At 42.5% G+C, this 22184-nt stretch overlaps 1 protein-coding gene and 1 long non-coding RNA gene across 3 annotated transcripts; both read left to right on the top strand.

Moving 5' to 3' along the window:
- The first annotated feature begins 85 nt into the window (after window positions 1–85).
- LOC144067561 (uncharacterized) lies at window positions 86–12077 on the top strand. Its single transcript, XR_013297979.1, has 3 exons — window positions 86–119; window positions 11729–11870; window positions 11950–12077. It is a non-coding gene; the product is annotated as an uncharacterized LOC144067561 (long non-coding RNA).
- A 1973-nt stretch (window positions 12078–14050) lies between these two features.
- On the top strand, window positions 14051–21455 carry myclb (MYCL proto-oncogene, bHLH transcription factor b). Of its 2 annotated transcripts, none has more exons than XM_077590880.1 (3): window positions 14051–14433; window positions 15669–16440; window positions 18999–21455. In XM_077590880.1, exons 2-3 carry the CDS (start codon window positions 15717–15719, stop codon window positions 19763–19765), a joined length of 1491 nt encoding a protein of 496 aa, XP_077447006.1. In that variant the 5' UTR covers window positions 14051–14433; window positions 15669–15716; the 3' UTR covers window positions 19766–21455. The 2 variants fall into 2 exon arrangements, with proteins under 2 accessions (XP_077447006.1, XP_077447007.1); XM_077590881.1 differs by lacking the exon at window positions 14051–14433 and adding an exon at window positions 14793–15118.
- The last annotated feature ends 729 nt before the right edge of the window (window positions 21456–22184 follow it).

Raw genomic sequence — 22184 nt, 5'->3', positions numbered from 1 at the left:
TAACGTACCACTTTTGGTCACGCCCACTTTGAGACGTCACTGATGCCACGGCATCTTCCTCGCGTGGGCTCATCGCGGATTGACTTTTCCTTCCTGTGGTCTGATCCCGATTCGAGTGGGTTCGTAAGTGTCATTTGTTCCACTTGTTGACTCATTTAAGGACATTGACGGTGATGGACGTCCAATCCATGTTGATCGGAATGGACTGACAGTGATCATGTCAAATTCACTGGACGTCCCTTACTGCCAATTTGTAAGGCCATTTTTCTTCTTAACTATCGTAGAATATAATCTGTGGCTACTAAACCTGGATTGGCAATGAATGGGTTAAATCAACGAATTGGACATCTTTTGCCGTCAATGGCAACCAATGAGTTGAGCCATTATAACCCAATTTGTTATCTCATGATATACCGATACAGTTATTGATACACAAGGATTGATTGATAATTAATTATTAAAGAGAAAGCAAGTTAAATGAAAATATAAACAAAAACTATGGAATTATGAAGTGCAAAATATCTGTGTATAAAAAAGTTAACTGGTCGTACTGGTAACCAATGCCCATGTTCTAGTGCCATCTAATCCGTGACAGGGATCGAATCCTAACCCCTGTCAAGCACCCTCAATGAGTTAATTATAGCAAACTTTTAATTAAATATGGCCATCTTTTGAAAACGATACACCCATTCATGGTGCAATCATAGAATATGTCTATAAACGGTATGACCGAATCGATATTTTGCCACTTTCAAGTGAAAAGCAACCTTGCATCGTGCCAACTTCATCAGCATAACATATTTATCAAATCAGTGTCCAAGCCAACCTCGATACCCAAGAAAAACAAGGTCAGCCGTCATCTAACCCAGTTCAAAGTGACTACAAGAAGAAGAAAAACGCCATCAAATTTGTCCAGAAACCTCCAAATTCCACATGCTCGGTCCAAAAAAAAAGTGGTGTTCTTTCTCATGTGGTTTCTTCTTCAAGTTTTTATTTACCGAGCCTCCCGAGCTCTGGCTGAGAAGCTGAGCACGTCTGAGTTCTGGATTTAGCTGCGCATACATACCGTGAAAAGTACAGTATACACAGAAGCCGCGACTGTATACGCGCATATCGCCGAGACGTGAATTTGCGACGTGCAATGTTGACATTACGCCGCCGCCTCCCTTTACGCAAACATGCCATACTATACATTCCCTTATCTATCTTAAAGATGCATCAGTTTGTGGAATTGCGTCCAATCATTGAGAAACTCGTCCTTTCCGAACATGGGTGAAATTGGGGAGTGGTACAATTGTGGGAATAGGAAAATTCGTGAGAAAAATGAAACGTTCGCTTATCTAGAATGTGTGTTGACGTGATGTATCACCTGGCGTAATTTCATTGGATGTCAAGAAGGAGCTAAATTTTGCGACCTGTCAATGTACATTCGTACGCTTGGAAAGAAAATCATCTGTGGGGCAATTTTTTTTATCGAAGATGAATGTTTTAAAATGTGTTTTGGCATCACAACAGTTTCGATTTCAGTTACAAAAAGGCCATAATTCAAATCTTAGAAGCATGACCATCATATCATAGTATGTATTTTAAAAAATGTACCCTGTAAGGTCATTAAATAGAATGCAGGAAATTGAAATAAATTCATGAAACAATGATAACTCAATAGGCAATGTGTTGATTGTTTTTATTTATTTATTATAACATTAGTAAAAAGTCAAGAATCTAGAAGCCATACATAGCAATTAAGCAATTTTACATGTATTTTTATATGCCATAAGTCTTCCTGTAAGTTATTTCTGCTTATAGTGCCACCGTTTGTGTTTAAACATAACATGTTTAAAGGTGATGTTCAAATTTCATCTTTATTCCCTCCTAAATTAACTTGAAATCCGACAGATTCCCATCTTAATTGTTCTTTACACCTAGTAGTTAATCATTTAAAGATGACTTCCAATCCTGAGTTCCGCAGTAGTCGTTTGATACGTTGGAATTCTTACGCAACCAAAACACCAGAGCCATTTCCAATTTCTTCTGAAAAGCCTGGGAGAGGCTTTTAAATCAACACTATTTATTTTCCCTGCTTTCACTGGCATTTTCCTTTGCGTGATGCCTTTTAAAATGAGTTAACAACTTTGATGTATCGCCTAAAAGCTACGCCATCATCTCGCTTTCCGCCATGATGTTTGTTTACAATCACCTCCTGGAGAACCCACGCATCACCTCCACGTTCTAAGTTGCTCACCAAAACAGCAACACGGTGTAAATAGTCCAGATAACGAACCTGTTAAATAAACATTCCGCTAAAGAGACATCACTATGGCTCACATTCATTCCTCAAGGACCAACCTGCATTGGATATGATGGAATATTGTTGGGAATTGTGTCCAATGTCCTGGATTTGGCCTTTTGGTCCACACAATTTAGCACCGGTGTCTTATGATACCTCATAACGACTTGAATTGTCCTCGTGATGCACTGTTGTTAAATGTGTAAGTGGAAGGTTCCGTGTATTTGTTGCCAAACAAATGGAGGTTGGGGGCAAAGGTCCGTCCAATCGGCTGTCTCGCCAGCTGTGTGGTATACATAGCGTGAAGTGGGATGGAAACTATCAAGGGGGGAGTGACACATGCGTATGTAAAGACGCCATGAGGGATCCGTAGGGGGAAATTCACGTGTCTATGTTTACCCAAGTTGAAAGAAACAATACATTAACAGAGAAACCCATCACATTACCCACCAAAAAATCCACACTTCAACCGGTAAACTGTTTTAATTCCACAATTTGCATTTAATAAACACTCCATCAGCCCGAATGACTTTGTGCATCGGTAGGCAAATACAAATTGACACTGTTTCTGTCATGACCACCTTGCAAACAACCCTAGACCGCACCACACGCAAATAAACACAAAGTCCAAGTTGAGGAAACCGCTTCAAAATGTGCTTTTTTAAAACAGACCGGCTGACATTGAACTTCAATGTTGTCAACGTGAACTGACCTCTAAGGTTATATTTGCTGGACATGCAAGTCAACTTTACTTGGATGCTTTTCATCAAATCAAAACAACGCTACGGGTTTGTTTAATAAATATAGTGCAAGGTTATCACAAAAAAATATTTGTGCACTCGATCGACCTGGGGGAAGATGATGTTCTTTTGTGATTAGTTGTTCGGGTGTAGAGAAATGTAAACATGTCCTGTTGGGAAGAGAGAACTGGAGCTTGACTTTCATGCCGCTCGCTGGGAAATCATCGGAGAATGGTGAGAAAGAATGTGTTATACGGAAACATGACAGGTGCATCCGAGAACATTGCGAATGAGGCTGCTTTAGTTGGGGGAAGATGTTTAAAAAAAGAAAAAGATAGGGCAGGAAATGCTTAAAATGACTCAAAGCTTGTTGATCGAAACCATAATCAATCTTGGGAGACTTTTTAACCATTTAAAAGTTGTTGTTTTTGTGTAGTACACTAAATAACATTTTTCTTATTGACAGAAAGCAAACCACAGTAACTAAAAACGTTTTTAAAAGTCAAATAAACATCTAACCGTATGCGTATTTGCAGTTTTTTGATTATCGCGGCCATGTCTGATCTAAAATATCCGCAATATTCGAGGGATTACTGTGTATATTTCAAATGTATTCAATGGTTATTCAAAAAAAAAAAAACTGAACTTTTTGGGTTACCTTGTCCAAATGAGGTATTTTTGCAATGCAGTATTTCATTTAATCAATGATAAAAATAAAAATAAAAACATACACAATATGGTTGTTTTGGAGATCAATCATAGACTTTCACCAACTAAACCCCAATATGATTGACCTTTAATAACACCGCAGGTTGAACTCCAACACCCGTTTTTTTATGGCAGCTCACATGCTTGATGCTAAGGTCACGCGGTGCACCGAGGTAATGATTTAGCGCAAGGTTACCTCTTGTGGTTGAAGGTGATCCTAACTTTTAGGTGCACACAGTGGCCTCTTTGTGTGCAAAAATCTTCAGATTTAGACTACTTTCATATGAAATGGTCAACGTGGAGTGAGATATAAGACGACAAACCACCACAGCTGGGTTGACTCTTTGTATCGTTATGCCGGCCAGGAGATTTTTTTATCTCCAGAATGGAAAGAATGACGTGCATGAGCGCGTGCGCGGCATACGCTCGAAGTTTTTAGCAGGTGGTGCGTCAGACTAGACAGCATAGTCAACATGAGCTTGAACTTGGCAGGTTCATTGCCACTGGGCATATTTTTTCACAATATCATAACAGGTCATTTCAATGTCAACATAAGTAAATGTAAAGATATTTTTTTAATTATTATTATTTACAGTTTTTTTCCATGAAAGAGTTTTATTTGTTTGAGTCATAAACTGCTATCTAAAACTGTCAGCCCTTATCTCTTCCCAGTTGTATTGCTTTTTGTTTCCTCCTAGCTCGCTACATATTAACTCTATGAATATAGGTCATATTATTTGTCATAAGTTGAGTGGTATAGAGGTGTGGTGGGTATATTGACTAAATGTTCCCAGTTTGAATTTTCACTCAGTCTGTTCTGTGTTAAGCTTGCGTATTCATTTTTTAACTTCTTTTAAGTACTCTGATGTCTTCCCACATTCCCAAAATATCCAATGTGGGTTAAGATGAGTACTTAAAATGACTTGGCCTTAACTTGTGGGTTTTACTGACTGAATTTGTGTCAACAAACTGGAATGCCCTAAACAAATTATTTTATTGAACTTACATAAGGAGTCAATTAGGTTGGACCTAATCTTAGTAGTTTAATTAATTAAAATATATTATGCAGACCAACTCAAGTACACGGAGTTAGACAAATAGGCTTCAAGAAAATCTTTACTTATGTGGAAAGTGGTTCCTTTGAGCAATTTCATGTCATTTATGAAGTGTTTTTCATTGTAGATATGAATTATTTACTATTTAAATGAAATAGGTTGCACTACATTTGAGATTTGGATCAGTTAGAAGTTAGAAAACTTTCCTATTTCCTTGTTGCAGCTCTGCTACCCCCTTTTGGAATTGATCCAAACTTACACATTATTTCAGACATAAATTCAACTTGGCTTGCTCTTCTAAAAAGTCATTTTTAAATCAGGCTCATCATCTAAATAAAACAAATATATACACCATGCTTATAGTAGTACTTGTATTATATGCCCTCCCATATTATTTTACATCCATTTGCCTTTTTATTGCCAATTTACTACTAATCTCTTTTTTAGGTGTGAGCACTATATAACATGATTAATCTTTATCCCTGAATGATTAAGTTTTAAAATGTGTATGTACTTTACTCAGGAGTACTATATGTATTTTACACATTTTTGTAATAACAAAGCATAACCAGCAGGTCGCAGTGTAGCTCTTCATCCATGCAAAAATCCAGCAACCCATTTTGGATGCAGTTTTTTTGCACTATCTGTCCAAGCAGTGTTACTGAGACATGAGCACTCATGTCCATGTTGACATCTCTTCCCAGTAAGTGTGGACCTTGACTGGCATGCATACGTCACGTTTCCCCAGTCAACACAGAGGCCACGCTTGTACCGAGAAGGAGACCTTGATTCAGTTCTTGTTGATGTTGGGATCCTTGTACATACCAAGGTTGTCAGGGACTGACATTTTCACGCTTCTATTTCAGCACTCTAAAACTGTGAACGTGATTTGAAAAACACCGTTTCACGTTAGAGTTGTTACTGCGTTTTCCAGACGGCAGTGATGGCACGAGTGTGTGTTTACACGTGCTATTTATGAGAAATATTCAACTCCAAGAATTCAGGTTTAGTGGAAAATGGTGCTGCTGCCTTGCATTTTAAGGACAGGAAAGACAAGGGTAGGATGGGGCAAGGTGACCGTGACATTTTAAATCGTCTATGAGTGACGTCAATTAAAAAAAAATGAAAATAAGAGCTGTAAATACAAAGCAAAACCCGTCGTTCCTGTTCTGTGTCCCTTCGGTAACCATGCCAACCAGAGATGAGAAAGTGGCGGTTGTCCTCTCCAAATAGTCTTCCTCCTCCTTTTGTTTGCGCTCATATTGACTCGCGTTGGCATTCGGGACGACATGGATAATTCATGTGACAAGCAGACAAGGCTCAACTAATGAGGCTCATTAGTTTTGTCCAATGCGGCCCCGTCAAGCTGCTTTTTATCAGCGTGTGCACCGTGATGACTTCGGGGACCAAAAGGAAAGAGTTTATCTTTGTCATCATAAACCTTGGCGTGGCGTGTGGGGGGGAGTATTGAAGGATGTCATTGCTACCTGTCTGATTGACGGGGTGATTGATCATCAAGGGAGGGGAGAGGGTCCGCTGGGAGGTGAGGCCAAATACCGGGATTGGATTGGAATGAGGAAGGGTAGGGCACAGGGCTGATCAATCATTGTGATTTGCCACACTTGATGCCATGTGTCCCTGGTGGATACTCCGCAGGCCCATATGCATGTAGAAACCTACATGTGTGTGTGTGTGTGTGTGTGTGTGTACAGTCATAAAGAAGACACACACACATGAGCACATAAAAAATGGCAACATAGACATTTTTTATAGCATGGATGTGAAGGAAATATTGTCATATGAATTATAGCCGAGAAGAGATCATTCGCCAGTCGTGTCTTTGTTGTCAGAGACGGAGTTAAATTGGATTTTAGACTATTTTTGGGGGGTATTTGTGATATTTTTGTAGAAAAAGTAATGCAATTTAAAAGGTGCTCGGATGATTCGCTGAAAGACGTTTCGGCCGATTGACCGTTCGCTGGAACGTCCATTCGGCGACCTGTCCCTCTGTCAAACGTCCGTCGGCGAAACGTCTTTCAGCGAATCATCCGGCCACGATTTAAAATAGTATGTTAGTATTGTGATTGAATGGGAATCGCTTTGGGCTGTAGTCTGCTTTCTACTCGTAATGGGGGAAAGCAGCGTGGACAATGGGGAATTAGTTTCTATTTTAGTTGTCTTTTTTGATTATTTTTGAGATCATAAGAACTGTCAAAACTAGGGGTGCAGACAAGGGGGGAGGTGTTCGCGCTAATTTACAGTATCATCTGCTGATTACTGGTGAAGAAGTGCTTTTTTTACGAAGTGAGACATCTGTCACTACAGGGCCAAGGCATGAAAGCCCCCCCACCGAGTACCCCCGAGGCCAAGAGACGACAGGCCGCCATCGCAGCTTTTCCCCGAGGGTCTGATCACTTCTCTGCCAAAGATCACATCTGCTGCTAATACTCTCAATCGATACTTCAAATCTGCTTTATTACTTGGAAACCAAAAAAAAAAGTCTCATTACTTACACCCCACCTAAAACAGTTTTCCTCTTTCTTGCTCCCAATTAAGATGTAATAGGATGCTCCTCATTAATATGCGCTGTTAAATTAGATTAAATAACTTTAGTCATCCGTATTCGGGAGATTTCACTGTCACAGTAGCAAGAGGGTGAGAATACAGACACAGCAAAAAAAATGTTAGATATATCTTCCCTTACAATAAAAGTACGTTAAAAATATGTCATTTTAAAAGACATCTGCTATCGGAAATGCCTTCCCCGCCGTGAGATGTTGATGTTTGTGCCTTAAGTTTTGTTTTCCTTGACAGGAAGATTCCCAGAATAGCTGAAATTCCTTGAAAAAGCGGCCTTGCGCTTGCAATGTCACAAGGACGTTTGCCTGGCGCACAAAAGCAGGACACCTCAACAATCCGCTGCATTTGAGGAGGAGTTGCTATTGTTTGTTTTAAGCATTGTGTTTTCTTCAGTGCCGGGTGTGAGAAAGACAATTGCCGGCTGTTAATGGGAGGGGGGAGTGGCAGAATTTGTGAAGGGGGCGACAGAGATCATCCAATGTCAAAAGGTGCTGACCCCCAAAACAGACCCCCCGAAATATACCATGATGCGGGTGCGCCGCAACATCGCTACGCATTGAACGCAACACTAGTTGCTCGCGTTTGCAGTTTTTATCAGCTGTGACTTATTACAGGAGGAACTAAAGACTATAGGGACTTAAGTGGTGTAATACTGAGGAAACATCTGAGACTCATTGAGAGAAGATGAGCGCTCATAAAATGATCATATAATGAGAGCGGCGCTATGTTTCTCTGGAAATAAATCCATTACTCTTAATAAACCAGAACTAGGCCACCATCATCTTTCTAATGCATTTGACATTTAAGCACAAGTAACCACTCACATTAACAGTTATAGACGATTTTAACGTTTGCGCCTGTCAATATCCAGATTTAAACCCAATAGAGCACCAAAGCGAGAATGGTTATTTATTTTTACAAGTCAGCAGACACCAAATACACCAAAGAAGGACAAGCTATCGTAGTGTTTATTTAGACAACAATTAGTAGGTCTTGCTTATCCAGTCATAAATCACATCAGACACTTTCCCGAGGGCCGTCAAAGGTGAATGAGTGAGCATGTGTTAAATTCCCCAAAACAGATAAAAAGCCTGTTTTACAGTGAGTTAGGGCTTGCTTATAAAGGGACGTTGCTTGTGGAAATAGGCTTCGACATGATGTGCAAGTGTAATGAAGCGAACAAGGCGCCGTGCAGCAAAACAATGCTACCTTACTGATCCAATTTGTCTCATCTGATTTGCTTCCAGTCACCCTTGAGCGGGAAATCGCACCCGAGGCGCTCAGCTCCTTCCCAGAGACGATTAGTATTAATTAGCCGATGGCAAAGACGTGAGCCGGATTCTCCAGGTTGCTTTGGTCTCCCTTGAGTTGTGGAGGCAAGCCGCCCTGCTGCGTAGCTCTTGGCAAACCCGTGTGAAAACCACACGTGCAGGCGGTCTCGCCCCTCGGTTGTTGAGTTCATCTGAATTACAAATGCCTCAAAGCCATCACCGTCCAAATGAGAGAAAGTCCAGGCCACGCGTGGCGGTTACGTCTAATTGTCGGAGCCGCGACAAATCGTTTATCACCGTCGTTTAGGCCGCTCGGGATATTATTGAAGCGCACCCACTTGCGAAAGTCATTGTAATACGGGGGAGAATGTGGTTGTGGGCAACTAAGCTCCCTCCCAAGCCCCCCTTTCTCAAATTCTCCTTCACAGATGCCTCCATCTATCCGTCTTCTTCATTGACAAGCCCAAGCCAAGCCTTTTGAATGATCCCTCAGATGTGTGAGTGTGTGTGTGTGTGTGTGTGTGTGTGTGTGTGTATGTGTGTGTGTGTGTGTGTGTGAAATGTGTTTGCGTGCATCCATCTGTGTCTTCTGCCTCCAAGCAACAGGCTCAGTCACCCCTCCAATCAACCCCCATGCTTTCTCCGTACAGCGTGAAATACAGTGAGACCGAAAAAAAGAAGGGCATTTTGACATAATATCCTTTTTTCAAAAAAAAAATTTTTTTCGTGTAGATAGTAGTGATGGCATGTTGAGATTGTAAAAAATTTAAAACTCTTTAGTAAGCGACAGAAATTGTTTTTTTTTATAGAGGATAACATATTTATCGCTTTGGGTATGTTTCGGAGTGGAAACAACAGTGCTAGTGCATAACTTAAGGTTTTAATGGGAAAAAATAACTACAAAATAATCTTTAAAAAATGTAAAAATTGTTTTTTTTAAATACAAACTTAATTGGGGAGAATGAAAATGGAGGAGACGGACACCAAACATAAACAGGACAGAAAACACTTCTACGCCAACACACAAAAAACACGGGGTTCAAATACACTGACGAAGGTTGATGACAATAATGCACACCTGGGTCACATCATGACTCATATAAAATCCCACAAGGGAAAAACACACCAAACGCCAACAAAACGTGACTATGGGATGTCGGATTTGTTTGTCAGCTAACATTGGCAAAAAAGCCTATAAATCAATCTGTCTATATATTGGATTTTATTAGAAAGGTCTTAAACTGAGGCATCCGAATAATTGACTTTTTCTCAGCCCCTCGAAGCTGTTAAATTAAAATTAGCATACTCAAGTCACAGTGGGAAAAATGGATCGATTTACAGTTATACTGGGTTTGGGGGTGTATCTCCAAGTCCCGAGACCACCCCCCGCCGATCGCCGGATAAGTCGTATTCAAGCAGAAATGTTAAGTACCAGGGGTAGCAGACAGACTTTCAAGTACGACCTACATTGTAAAAGTAATTGCCGTCTTTGTTTGCGTCGTTTTAAATAAGGGTTGAAGGAATGTTTTGTTCGTGTTTGGCTATCAGCTCGTCAAGGCTACCGCTTACACTCTATTGGAAAGGCAAGAGAGGAAATTCAACTCCAAGGCTATTGAATTCTCGTGGTATTGAAGCGTTCATTATGCATCCGATATTTCGTTTTATAATGCCGTTCAAGTACGCCATGTACTGAGAGAAACTGACTGAAGCAGACATAACAGAATGGCTGCCTTGATTTGCGGCAATCTCACTACTAAAAGTTACGGTAAGTGGCAGGCCAGGAACACCGTAATGTTCCGAGAAAGCAGGAAATCACCTCATTTGTGTTAAAAACAACTCAAAGGCAATAATTTAAGCAGCAAAAAATTATTTACTGAGTGTGTTTTTAAATGTATTTTGAAAAAAAAATCAATACATATTCAGTTCAGTGTTCCCTGATACATTGTGTTGGGTGGAATTATTAAAAAAAATCTGTATTGGAGCGCCAAATTGCATTGCAAATATTACATTAGTCCAGTCATTTTTGTTTTTTACTATTTAAAGACAAGTGTGGGCTGAAGGGGTGTGTAGACTTTTTCAAGATATTCATCAATAAAGCTTTTTTTCTGTTTTGATCTCAATAGGAATGCTTAAATTTGGCCCAATTTTTCTGTGACTGCCTTGCTTAACGTTAAGAGCAAAAAACATCGCCACATTATGAAGAGCGGGTGCCATGCTTTGAGAATGCTCAACAACATACCCTGCCAAGCGTGGGTTATGTAATTGCATAGTTCCCTTCAAGTCCGCTCCTATGAACCGTTATTACTTCACCTCCCCGATCGGTCGCTACGCTACACTCCCCCTTCGCACCAACGGAGACTTTGGTTCGCTTCTCCGCTTGTCTCTGTCTTCTTTGGAACCCAAATTTCTCCCCAAGATGCAATAAAAGATGGCGGTCAGATCGCAGTGCTGAAATTTGTCCGACGGAGAGGGCGACCGGTCGCCGCTTTGCAGACGCGGCGTCCTGAACAATCCGATGCGGGGAAGCACCCTAGTACCAGCCGACCATCAATTTGCTGCGCCACTGATTAAAATCAATATGGCGTTTAATTAGACGCGGCCGTTGTTCTTGTATTCATGCAAATCGTTGCTTTTTGATTTTCCGCAAATTACCCACGGGCCATTGTGCAACTGTAATTGCTCCGTTTGAAGCGCGGGGAATATTTTGCTGATGTAATGGTCACTAGAGTTGAAACGAAAAGTGGCATTTCTGCTGTGGATTTGCCAACAAGGGCGATGGATGTCCAAATCAATGTTAGCCTGGAAGGTCTGGCAGTTCTGTTCTAGGTCTGTAAAACTGAAACTGGAAAAAAAGCGTTTGCTGAGTTGGAGAAGTTGTCGGGTTGTGGGCATATGGATATTCAGGTGAAACACAGTCTGCGGTTGATGGATCTAGGAGCATCTGGACTGAAAAATAATCCTTTCCCTTGTTGATAAGTGAGTGTGTTTGCCTTCATGCGTGTGTGTGTGTATGTGTGTGTGTGCGTGCGGGAGGTCACCAGCATCCAGCGGGTAGCAGCTGTCCTTTTTTCCTGTGCGGTCTCCCAGATTACATGAAATGAACCTGGAGAAGGCCAGACATGCTGATGGCTGGCTCCCAGACTACATGTCCATTGATCAGCCAAGAAGGTCAGAGTCGGGCGGAGGAGGTCAGCTGACATGAAGAAGGAGCTTGCAGGAGGAGGAGGAGGTGCTGATTGGACACCTCCCCTTCTCTCAGGGCCATCCGTCTTCCCTCAAGTGAATTCTTCGTTTTGTTTTGTTTTTAGAGTCGTCAACATTCAGTCACGGGATTTTGATTTCATCACCTGCAACTTTGATGCTTGTTGCTATGGTGAATTTTCTTTCTAGCGTGGTTAGGGCCCCGGCCTCATCGTTCTGGGGTCGAGGGTTCGATCCCAGGTGGGTCCTCACTGATGATTTTATCTACTGATTTAAATTCCAGCTTAAGATAGCCTGTGTGAAGTTTCATGGATTTCCTCTGGGCACTTTTTTTTTCAATTTTCACCACCCAAAAGCACGCATCTACTGTTTTTCTTTTTTTTTAAACTAGAAAACCATGTTAAAATTGTAAAAGAAATACACGGCAAAGTTGATTTTGCCTGCACAGACTAACACCATGTACGACGTATGAAATAATAAATATCGCAGAATGCTCATTAGCATTCTGACTGGCTGTTGCATGCACGTACGGGTTCATAGGCCACCATTACTGAAGCCAATTGCCAAGGGTTACGACTCTTATTTTCTAATCTTGTCGCCCGCTTGTTTCCTTTCAACTTATTTTCAGCGTCGCCATTGAGAAGATTCTTCTCTTGACATTACCTCCATTTACTCTCGATGACGAATTCAAGGGGAAGACGATTAAGAAGAAGGCGAGAAAAAGAAGAGTGGCTCAGGAGGATGAAAAAAATGCCGTCGGCTGGAAAATCGAGAGCCGCTCGGGTGTTTCTCCACTCGGTTAGTTCAACATCTCCCCTGGGAGGTGGAGGTCTATCTAACCCTCTCATGTCGGTTCGGGGGCTTTTTGATCGGGGGTGACGCCGGGATAAAAGCTCAGAGTGGATGGAAAATCGGCTAAAAAGGGGAACAGAGAACCGATGACAGCACATTGGGGGGTGTTAAAGTGGGAAGACCAAAGGGAGACGGGTTTTCCCTGCTGTCTGCTTGGCGGTGAACTCCGTCAAGTTATATATGGGATATTTCTCAATCATCGTTGTGGAGACGTCGGCGCGCGCCAAAGTTCCGTGACTCACTTGGAGGGTTTCGTATGGCAAGAAAAACAAGTGTCAGCAGTTGTTGCGTACAGCTGTTGAAGGCGCACACACACACAAACACACACACACACACACTTGGCAGACGCAAAGCAGTACTTGAACATAGAAGGTTATGCATCTTGTGCTGTCTATTAATGACAGATTTGGATTTTTTGGGGAGTTTGATTTTTTCTCTTATACAGTATAGAATTGAAACTGATCAAATCTCTATTTGGTGTTCATTGATGCAAAAGACATCCAGCTGGTAGTGGATGAAACTGTCAAATCAAATACTCGGTGGTGTAAAGGATTTTATTTGAAGGATTATAATATGTAGAAATGTGTTGTTTTAATGGGGGATAAGCGGTAGGGATATTTACACTTGATTTAAGTATATTATTGAAATTGGGGATCACCAGCAGGCAAAATTTATTACTCATCGTTCATTTTTTGAGCCGCTTATGGTCGTGGGGGGTGCTGGAGAGTATACTAGAATCCCTGAATTGATGGCCAGCGTGTCGCATGACACAAAATTGATTATGTATTGAGTTTTTAAAAGCAACCTATCTAGTGTTGTTTGCTTTTCTCTCCCCTTCAAAATATTACGAAAATGACGCACACAAATGTCCTCCGAATAGGATAACGCACGACCACTATGCTCATATCTCAAAATTCGTCTTGTATCTTAAGGCAAATAATTTGCTCGGAATTTCCCCGACTGTTGGGGCACTCGTATGTCAATGTATTACTGTATATCAGGGGTCGGGAACCTTTTTGACAAAGAGAGCCATAAACAATTCATATTTTCTAATGTTATTCCTTGAGAGCCATATTCTGAATTTAAAAGTCAAAATACATGTAAATGGGTACCTTATTTTTTAGTAATTGCACCACTTTTAAAGTGGAAAAAAACGAATACTTTTGACATCATTCTTATGTAGTTGCTAATCAATGAGAGTATGCATTTCAGAAGAGTCTAATGCAAAAAAAATGAAGATTAAAGCAGCTCTAGACGTAGTATCTCATCACCAGCTGTTTCCATATTTTTGCTCACAAGTTAGCGGAGAGCCAGATTCAGCCATCAAAAGAGCCACATGTGGCTCTCGAGCCATAGGTTCCCTACCCCTGCTGTATATTGTGCTGTTTCTGGGAGGTGTACTGTCTCTTTAAACGATGGGCGTGGCCTCGCTACTACGACACGCCCTTCTTTGCATAATAGCCAAGTGTCCTTTCCTGAGAATGCACACGGCGCTGTAGTCTGCCAAAGAAAGTGAAGGAAGGCGGAGGCTACTCGCACGGCTACTGCGGCAAGTTCCTCATCGATTTGTTGGGGCACTCGAGAGAGAAAAATAAAATCAAAATAATAACAATAAAAAAAACAAGAAAGAAGAGGGAGCCTCCCGTGCGAATAGGCCGTTTTGGTGCACGCTCATGAGAGCCGCTCGCTTTCCGGAGGATCTATGAAGGAGAACGCCGATTTTTCAACGCGCACACCAGGTAAATTCAATTAAAATGATCCCTTCAAACTCAATTCTTTTTCAATTGCAAGCTCGAACAAGCGAATTCGGATGGTCATTGAAATCGCAGCTGCAGCGCCCGAGCAAATGGAGCTCCTGTTTTAATTAATTAATAAGCGGGGCCGGCCAGGTTTTAAGTTTGCGTCGCTAATTGATCCACTACATTTAATCACCTTTCTGCTGATCAGATGATGCTCGCATCACCCCCCCCCCCCCCCAACCAGAAACGCCCCCCCCCCCCCCCCCCCCCCCTCTTAAGTAAGCGCTCACAGCTTTGCCACTACTCCAATAAAACAGTTATGTCATAAAACTCTGTTGCGAAACTTGAAAGTTGGGAGGAAATGTTTGTCATTTCAGCAAAAGTCTTTTTTAGGAGTCGTATGCAGTGCAGTTCTCGACTTTAGTCACTAGGATGGGTTCTAATTCTTGATTACATGTACAATATCTTTAATTTCTTGTTCAGAACTGCAAGACTGGGGTCGATTTTTGTTTTTAAATCAAATTCTCTTTTGCAGGTGAGAGTTCTTGATTGTAATAGTGACCTTATGGGTGTCAGCTTTTAGACTCCTAATAATTCAATTCAGCTGCAGCTGTGCTGGACAAGAAACAAAAGGCAATACTACAATCTTAAATAATGGAGTCAAGTATTGTTTCCTGTTTATCAGGTATATGACATTTTAGCATACAAATTGAAGAGTTTTAAACTGCTTGTTGCACGTTTTTATGAAGCTGTTGGGAAATTAGAGGGAAGGGCAAGATGGAAATCTCCAACTGTGATTCTAGATAAAGATATCTGGAGCCTGAAATTGTAATGTCACCATCACGGCATGAATGACATGGCTGGGTCTTGTAAAACGTTGAGTTTGGAAGTAATTATGCAACTGCAGTGTTCTAATAACAGTAGCTTCATCCACTGGGAAAATAACACAGAGATGAATTCATTCAATTTTGCCCTTTTAAATTATCTCTCAGGTTTGACATTTTACTGCTGGTTTTCATTCTTTACCTTCTCGGGAAGGCATTTCACCCCACGTCGAGGGTGTGAAGCTCAATAGAAACAGGGTAAAGGTGCAAGACAGCAAATTCTGGGTCTCTCTAAAAAAGAATGCCAAGGCCAAAAAAGGCAACAAAAAAACATTCCACAGTGAGTTTAATGACAAAGCTTAATGAGAGGATAAGACTTAACTCAAAGAACGTGCATCTCTTTCTCTGCAGACGGCCGGAATCAGGAGTGAGCCCGCCCCCATCGTCGTCGCCGCCCCAATGCCGGGCCTCAGCTCCACCACGGCGCCCCGCTATGACAGCTGGGACATGGACTACCTGGACCACTACCAACACTACTTCTACGACGACCACCACAACCCGGACGAGGACTTTTTCAAATCCACCGCGCCCAGCGAGGACATATGGAAGAAATTTGAACTGGTGCCCACCCCACCCATGTCCCCCATCAGGGTGGTGGACGGGTCTGGGAGGTTGGGACTGATATGCCCGTCGCTGGGGGACAAGTTGGAGTGGGTTTCCCAGTTTTTGGGACAGGAGGATGAACAACAGCAACAGCAACAGCAGCAGCAACAACAGCAACAACAGCAACAACAACAACAGCAGCAGCAGCAACAACAACAACAACAACAACAACAACAACAACAGCATCAGCAAGACATCCTTTGCAAAGTGACCCCAGCCACGGACTCTGTTGGGAATTTGAGCTCCATCATCATCCAAGACTGCATGTGGAGTGGATTCTCTGCCGGTCGCCAGCTCGAGAAGGTAGTCGGGGAGCGCTGTCACCCCTGCCAAGCCAAAGGAGGCTCCGGCACCCCCAAAGGAGTTCCTGGGAAGGCGCAGGGCGTGGCCGCCGACGCGCTGCCTCTCGGTTGTTTGGTGGCGGATTGCGTTGACCCGGCCGCTGTGCTCACCTTTCCCTCGGGCGGGGGCTGCAAGAAGCAAATCTCTTCCGGGTCCGAGTCCCTTACAAACTCTTCAGGTCAGTTTACAACAACACGCTTTGAGTCACAAGCTTGGTCTTTAAACGTGTACGTCAAGGTACTCCAATACAACAGAAAGAAAATACATAAATGCCACACTGTCCAACATCAGGCACTACGCCTGCTGCCGAAATGTAATTAGGTCCAATTTGCACATGGAAAAAAAAGAATGTAACAATGTACAGCTACTAAAAGCTGTGCTGATGCTTTTTGTTCAGCATCCCGGATCCTTTCAAAGGCCCATAAATCTTCGCTATTCTGTTTAGAATTGTGGTCGTTTGTAGCCATGTCTAACTGTGCTGCATGTTTCTAAGGCAAGCTATATATTAGCGCAGTCCTTCCTTCACTGGAAAGGAAAATCCCCCACAACAATAAACAGTGATAAATGAATGCTTTGACAGTTCAAAACGGAGGCTTTATTTTCATGTGGCTTCTGAGCGGGGGGAACATTTTTGATGACACTGAGGCCGGAGTCGATTCTTGGCGTTGCTCCTTCGCTCTGGCAAGAAGCGCGAACACGCATGTGTGGGGGGGGCACATGACTGCATTGCGTTACCTTGGTGCATGCAACACATGCTTCAAGGGGCGACACACCCAGTGAAACATCTGCCGCCTGGACTGGCGCCAGCGGACCAGCTGCTACCCCCCCATACACACACCGGTTTGACTTACGGCATCCTCTCTGCAGTGCTTGATGTCGATAGGTCATTTTTGGAAATGTACAGTATTGAGGGCCCCCCCACCCAATTTTTATATACATAGTTGTCAGTTGCGGTCATTATATTTCCCAATTTTCAAGTTAATGGACTATTTACACTTCAAGACTGATTCTATGAAGAAATGTTTACACTATTTATTCCTTCGAATGCCTATGCTACAGGTGTCAAAGTGGCGGCCCGGGGGCCAAATCTGGCCCGCCACATCATTTTGTGCGGCCCGAGAAAGTAAATCATGAGTGCTGACTTTCAGTTTTAGGATCAAATTCAAATGATTATAGATGATGTAAATTACATTTCCTGATTTTTCCCCTTTTTTAAATCAATCATTGCAATATTTTCAATCCAATTTTATTTCTTTTGTGTTTTTAGTTCAAAGTGCATTTTTTAAGATCTAAAAATAAATATATAGATATTTTCCGTTTTCCACTTTAATATTGAACATAATTTAAAATATATATTTAATTGAAATGAAAAACATGATTTTTTTTTCAATTACTAAGAAAATCAAAGCTCAAACATCGCTTTAGATCTATAAAAACTGACTATTTAGGGCTTTTGATCCAGTTCTTTTAATCCAATTAAAAATAATAATAATCAAAATATTAGATCTAAAATGGTCCGGCCCACATGAAATGGAGTTGACGTTAATGCGGCCCGCGAACCAACCCGAGTTTGACACCCCTGACCTATGCAATACAGGAAGCTCCTCAACATACGTCAACATAGTTCTTTTGCACCAACAGGGCACAAGATGGCGCCCATGCAGTGCTGGTAGCACCGAGCACAAAAATAATCGGCAAAAATGTACGCATCTAACGGTTGGGAACGCTATACGGCGTAAATAAACATCATGGGGTTATTGTCGTATTACGTATTTGAACAATTTGGGGAAATATTAAAGAACCCCAAATTTACCTTTTGATATAAATATATATGGGACTCAGTACTTGAACACAAAGTTGTTTATCTTTTGGCAGTGGATGCCTACTGAGATTGATTGTAGCCATTGCCCTTTTGTGGTTGTTATATTTTGCTTGTGAAGGACATAAATAGATAAGGTTTGTTCATGTAATGGTGGCACTACATAAATTATATAACAATGGTTCGGAAATTTAGAGGGGAGCTTTTAGAAATGAATTTTCGGAAAATGACGTGACAGATGTGTTCATTTAATTTGCATCGGACTATTTGTATCTGAGCCCTCAAAAAGTGTTCTTCCCTTGATTAGTCCTTTTTCAGTGGTTTTCCAGGAGAAGACCTACTTTTCCCTTTCAATTCCCTGAACCCGTACGACTGAGCTCGGTATGTAGGCGACCATGTGATGTCGAAATTAGACCGTGCATAATGGCGCGTGGAATGTCACAAAGGGGACTTGTTGCTGCATTCCTCCGTTCAAAACGCCACTGCGCCGATTGTGTCAGTGGCGGGCGTTGCAGCGCTTGTGAATAGGTCGATGGGGTTTGCACAATTCGGACTTACAGGCGACCATTCACACATGGAGAGAGAATAAGCCGTGGAAATAAACCTTGAGTTTCATTAAGAATTTCTAGTCTTCCTTTTTTGGACGCTTCTTCCTTTGAGAGATTATTCCTTCCCAAGCAGCGAAATCCACTGAGGTGCAATTACTTTAAAAAAGTGTTTCAATTTACAAGAGCGGAGAAAATCCCTCCAGATTTCCGCCTCTTGCTTGGATTGGTGTCTCAGGAAGTCTTTATTTTTTTCCTTTCTGCTTGAGAAATCGTCTTCTCCTACTCAGTAAAACAATGATGCTAAGTGGTTTGTACCTTGTCTAATTTAAGGTGATGACAAATAAAAATGTGAATTTGCTGTCCTTCCAGATGATGACGAGCAAGACGACGACGACGACGACGACGAGGAGATCGACGTGGTGACGGTGGAGCACAAGCAACAACGCAAACCACGGCGATTGGTCAAAACCCGTAAACCTGCGACCATCACCATGCGAGCGGACCCTTTGGACCCCTGCATGAAACGCTTCCACATTTCCATCCATCAGCAGCAGCACAACTACGCTGCCCCGTCGCCGGACACCGTTTTGCCCGCGGACCCTCCGCTGCCCCGCAAACGGTACCGGCACGAGGCATCCGCCGCCCCGGCGCCGCAACCCCACTACCACCAACCCTGTCTGGGCCACACCCCCTCAAACTTGGACAACAGGCGGCCTCACGCGACGGCCACCAGAGCCCGCTCGCAGTCGCCCCACTTGGGCTCCTCGTCGCCCGCGTCGCCCCCCTGCTCGTCGTCGTCGTCCTCGCCGCCCCACGCCCACTCGCCGCCGCCGCCCCTGTCCAGCCCCCAGTCCTCGGACTGCGAAGACACGGACCGACGCAAGGCCCACAACTTTCTGGAGCGCAAGCGGCGCAACGACCTGCGCTCGCGCTTCTTGTCGCTGCGAGACGAGATCCCCGGCTTGGCCGACTGCGCCAAGACGCCAAAGGTGGCCATCTTGACGCGGGCCACCGAGTACCTGCGGCAGCTGCACGCGGGCGAGCGACAGAAGGCCCAAGAGAGGAAGCAGCTGAAAGCCAAGCAAGCGCAACTCTTGCAGAGGTTGGCACAGCTGAAGCGGGCGTCCCAGAACTGAAAAAAACGAAACGGAGAACGGACACTCGTTAAGACGCGTTGGAATCGTGCAGGTGGATTTTTTTTTTTTTTCTCTTGTTGTTGTGATTTGCACATTTAGCTTCTGAGTGCTAGACCAAGGCCGAATGCATGGCTCATGAGCTCCATACACTGCTTTCAAAGAGTAAGGGGTGTCAAACCTTACGGTGAAATTTTAGGATCCAGTAGAACCACATTATTTGGACTTTTTCCATTTTTTGGCGGGTGGAACCTCCTTGTTTAAACTATTCAGGATAATACAAAAAAATAAAATCCAATGTTTAATACATGAATCAACTAATCCGTTTCATAGAAAGATGAATTTGTATTTTATGCTAGTCCTGAAATTTCACCCAGGAGCTGAACATCTGTATTTTTTATTTTATTTTGGAGGTTTTTGTCCTGTGCTTTTGACACTGAATTGCTGCATGGGTCAGAAGAGGGAGGCTCTGTGTGATGTTTGTTCTACACGGGCTGATGGATCCTCCCACCAGGAGTTTATTTATTTCTCCGCCATTTTGTGCCATTCTACATAGACTACAAACTTTTTTTATTTAACTCCTCCCAGAAAAATAGTCACGCTCAAGTGCATCTTATTTAAATGGTTTTGTAGAACTTTTGTGCCATGGAGCGCAGTCAAAGGCTGAATGAATGTCGGTTTCAGTATATCAACCAAACAGTTTCTAAGAATGGCTTCAATTTCCTTTGTTCGATTGTCAACTGTTTTGGGAAATAAAACCCACTGTATATTTTTATCATATTGCTGTCAAATACAAATGTACATGTTTGTTTTCATCGGCCAAGGAAGCCGCTGAAGAAACTTTTCCACATTGGCAGGTGATCTGTTTGTGTGCGTGTACATAGCACCGTGATTCTGGACTGCGCCTTTCTGAACCAAAACCAGACTTGTGTACTATACTCATCTTAGTTTTGGGGGGGTTCTCATCAATTGGCGTCTTACTGGCTTTTTTCAGATCACGCAAAGCTTCTATTTTTGTTAATGAAAATAAATAACACTGAGTTGAACATGGGACACTTTGTCACACGGCAATACCTCTTCATTTGCATTTTATGTCTTCTGCCTGGAAAAAGTTTGATACTATATTTTCCTACAGAGCTGTGTTCAATGTGAGCTTGTTGCTGTGGGATTTTTTTTATTTTTCTGTAGCTGACAAGGGCCTTCCTGGTGGTCATGTGCTGAACTGTCATATTAGTATGATTGAAAGCGGTAGCACCGTCTTGGTGGGGGACCAAAAGCCCCTTAATGATCCTCTTGCTTTTCGCATGCCCCCCGCAATCCAGAAGCAACTATATTTCTAAAACGTCTGAGTAGCATGTCCTGTTTTTACCAGCACTCAGGAATAGCTTTGTGGCTTACCTCCCACTGTGCGTATAACAACCTCAGGAGCCCCATCCTCACTGAACCGATGCCATACCACACCGCTCATCAATCCAGAACAAACCACCAGTTGCCCTTCGTCTTGGTTTCTACGAAGGCCTCATTTAGTTCAACGTTTGTTTTTTTGTATCGGTTGCCAGATGTGGATGTTGCTAATACATTTGCAGTTGGTGAATTACGGAGCCTTGTTTCAGCACTTTTTTTTTCTGTACCTCGTAAGCCTATATGTATGCAGAGTATGTCAGAAAATCAATAAATTCAATTGTTTATCATATTTGAAGCAGTCTATCCTACTCTCTGATACCTTTTTACCAGTGGTGGGCTGTCAGGGCCTTCAAGGCCTTCTCTGCTGGCCTAAGAAATATCTGAATCATATATTATATTTTGGCCATCAATACTTATTAAATAATTCCAAATTGTCTGTTAGCTTCCTTTCATTGCTTCCCCCCCTGGTTGCACTGCTTCCAGATGTGTTTTCTTATTGAAGCATTTAACCAATCACATTTCAGCCATTATTTGTTGCCAGGGTCAGAAATCTGCCTCAAAGCCTTCACATTCAGTTCTGCGGGCCCTGCCGCTTTAAACAAGCTCTGGCTAATCACCCCCTTGCCCGGTTTTAATGTCTGAAAAGCTCCAGTATTTGTATTTAATCATTAAATGCTGCTAGGAACTGGATTTTACCCCATTTTTGTGCATTGATTTATTGATTATTTTTTGTGTCGCAGCTGTAGTCGAGGTTTTATAGCCATAAAATCCTTTTTGAGGGTTGTATTGATTTGTTGAAGGCGCTACGACAAAATGCACGGACCGCCACTGCTTTTTACGCATAACATTGATCACCCTTTCCAAATGGATTAAATGTGATTGAAATAAACAATCACGATCCTTTTTTTATTTTATTACCTAGCTGGATTTAGCAATTTATGTGTAGAATGTCAAACGCGATTAAGCAGTGTTCGGTCAAAAGAGATAACGCTCGTTTGGCGTCACCGTGGCAACAGCT

The sequence above is a fragment of the Stigmatopora argus genome, chromosome 21, assembly GCF_051989625.1.
Source record: "Stigmatopora argus isolate UIUO_Sarg chromosome 21, RoL_Sarg_1.0, whole genome shotgun sequence".
Lineage (NCBI taxonomy): Eukaryota > Metazoa > Chordata > Actinopteri > Syngnathiformes > Syngnathidae > Stigmatopora > Stigmatopora argus.
This window is presented reverse-complemented; position numbering and strand designations above follow the sequence as displayed.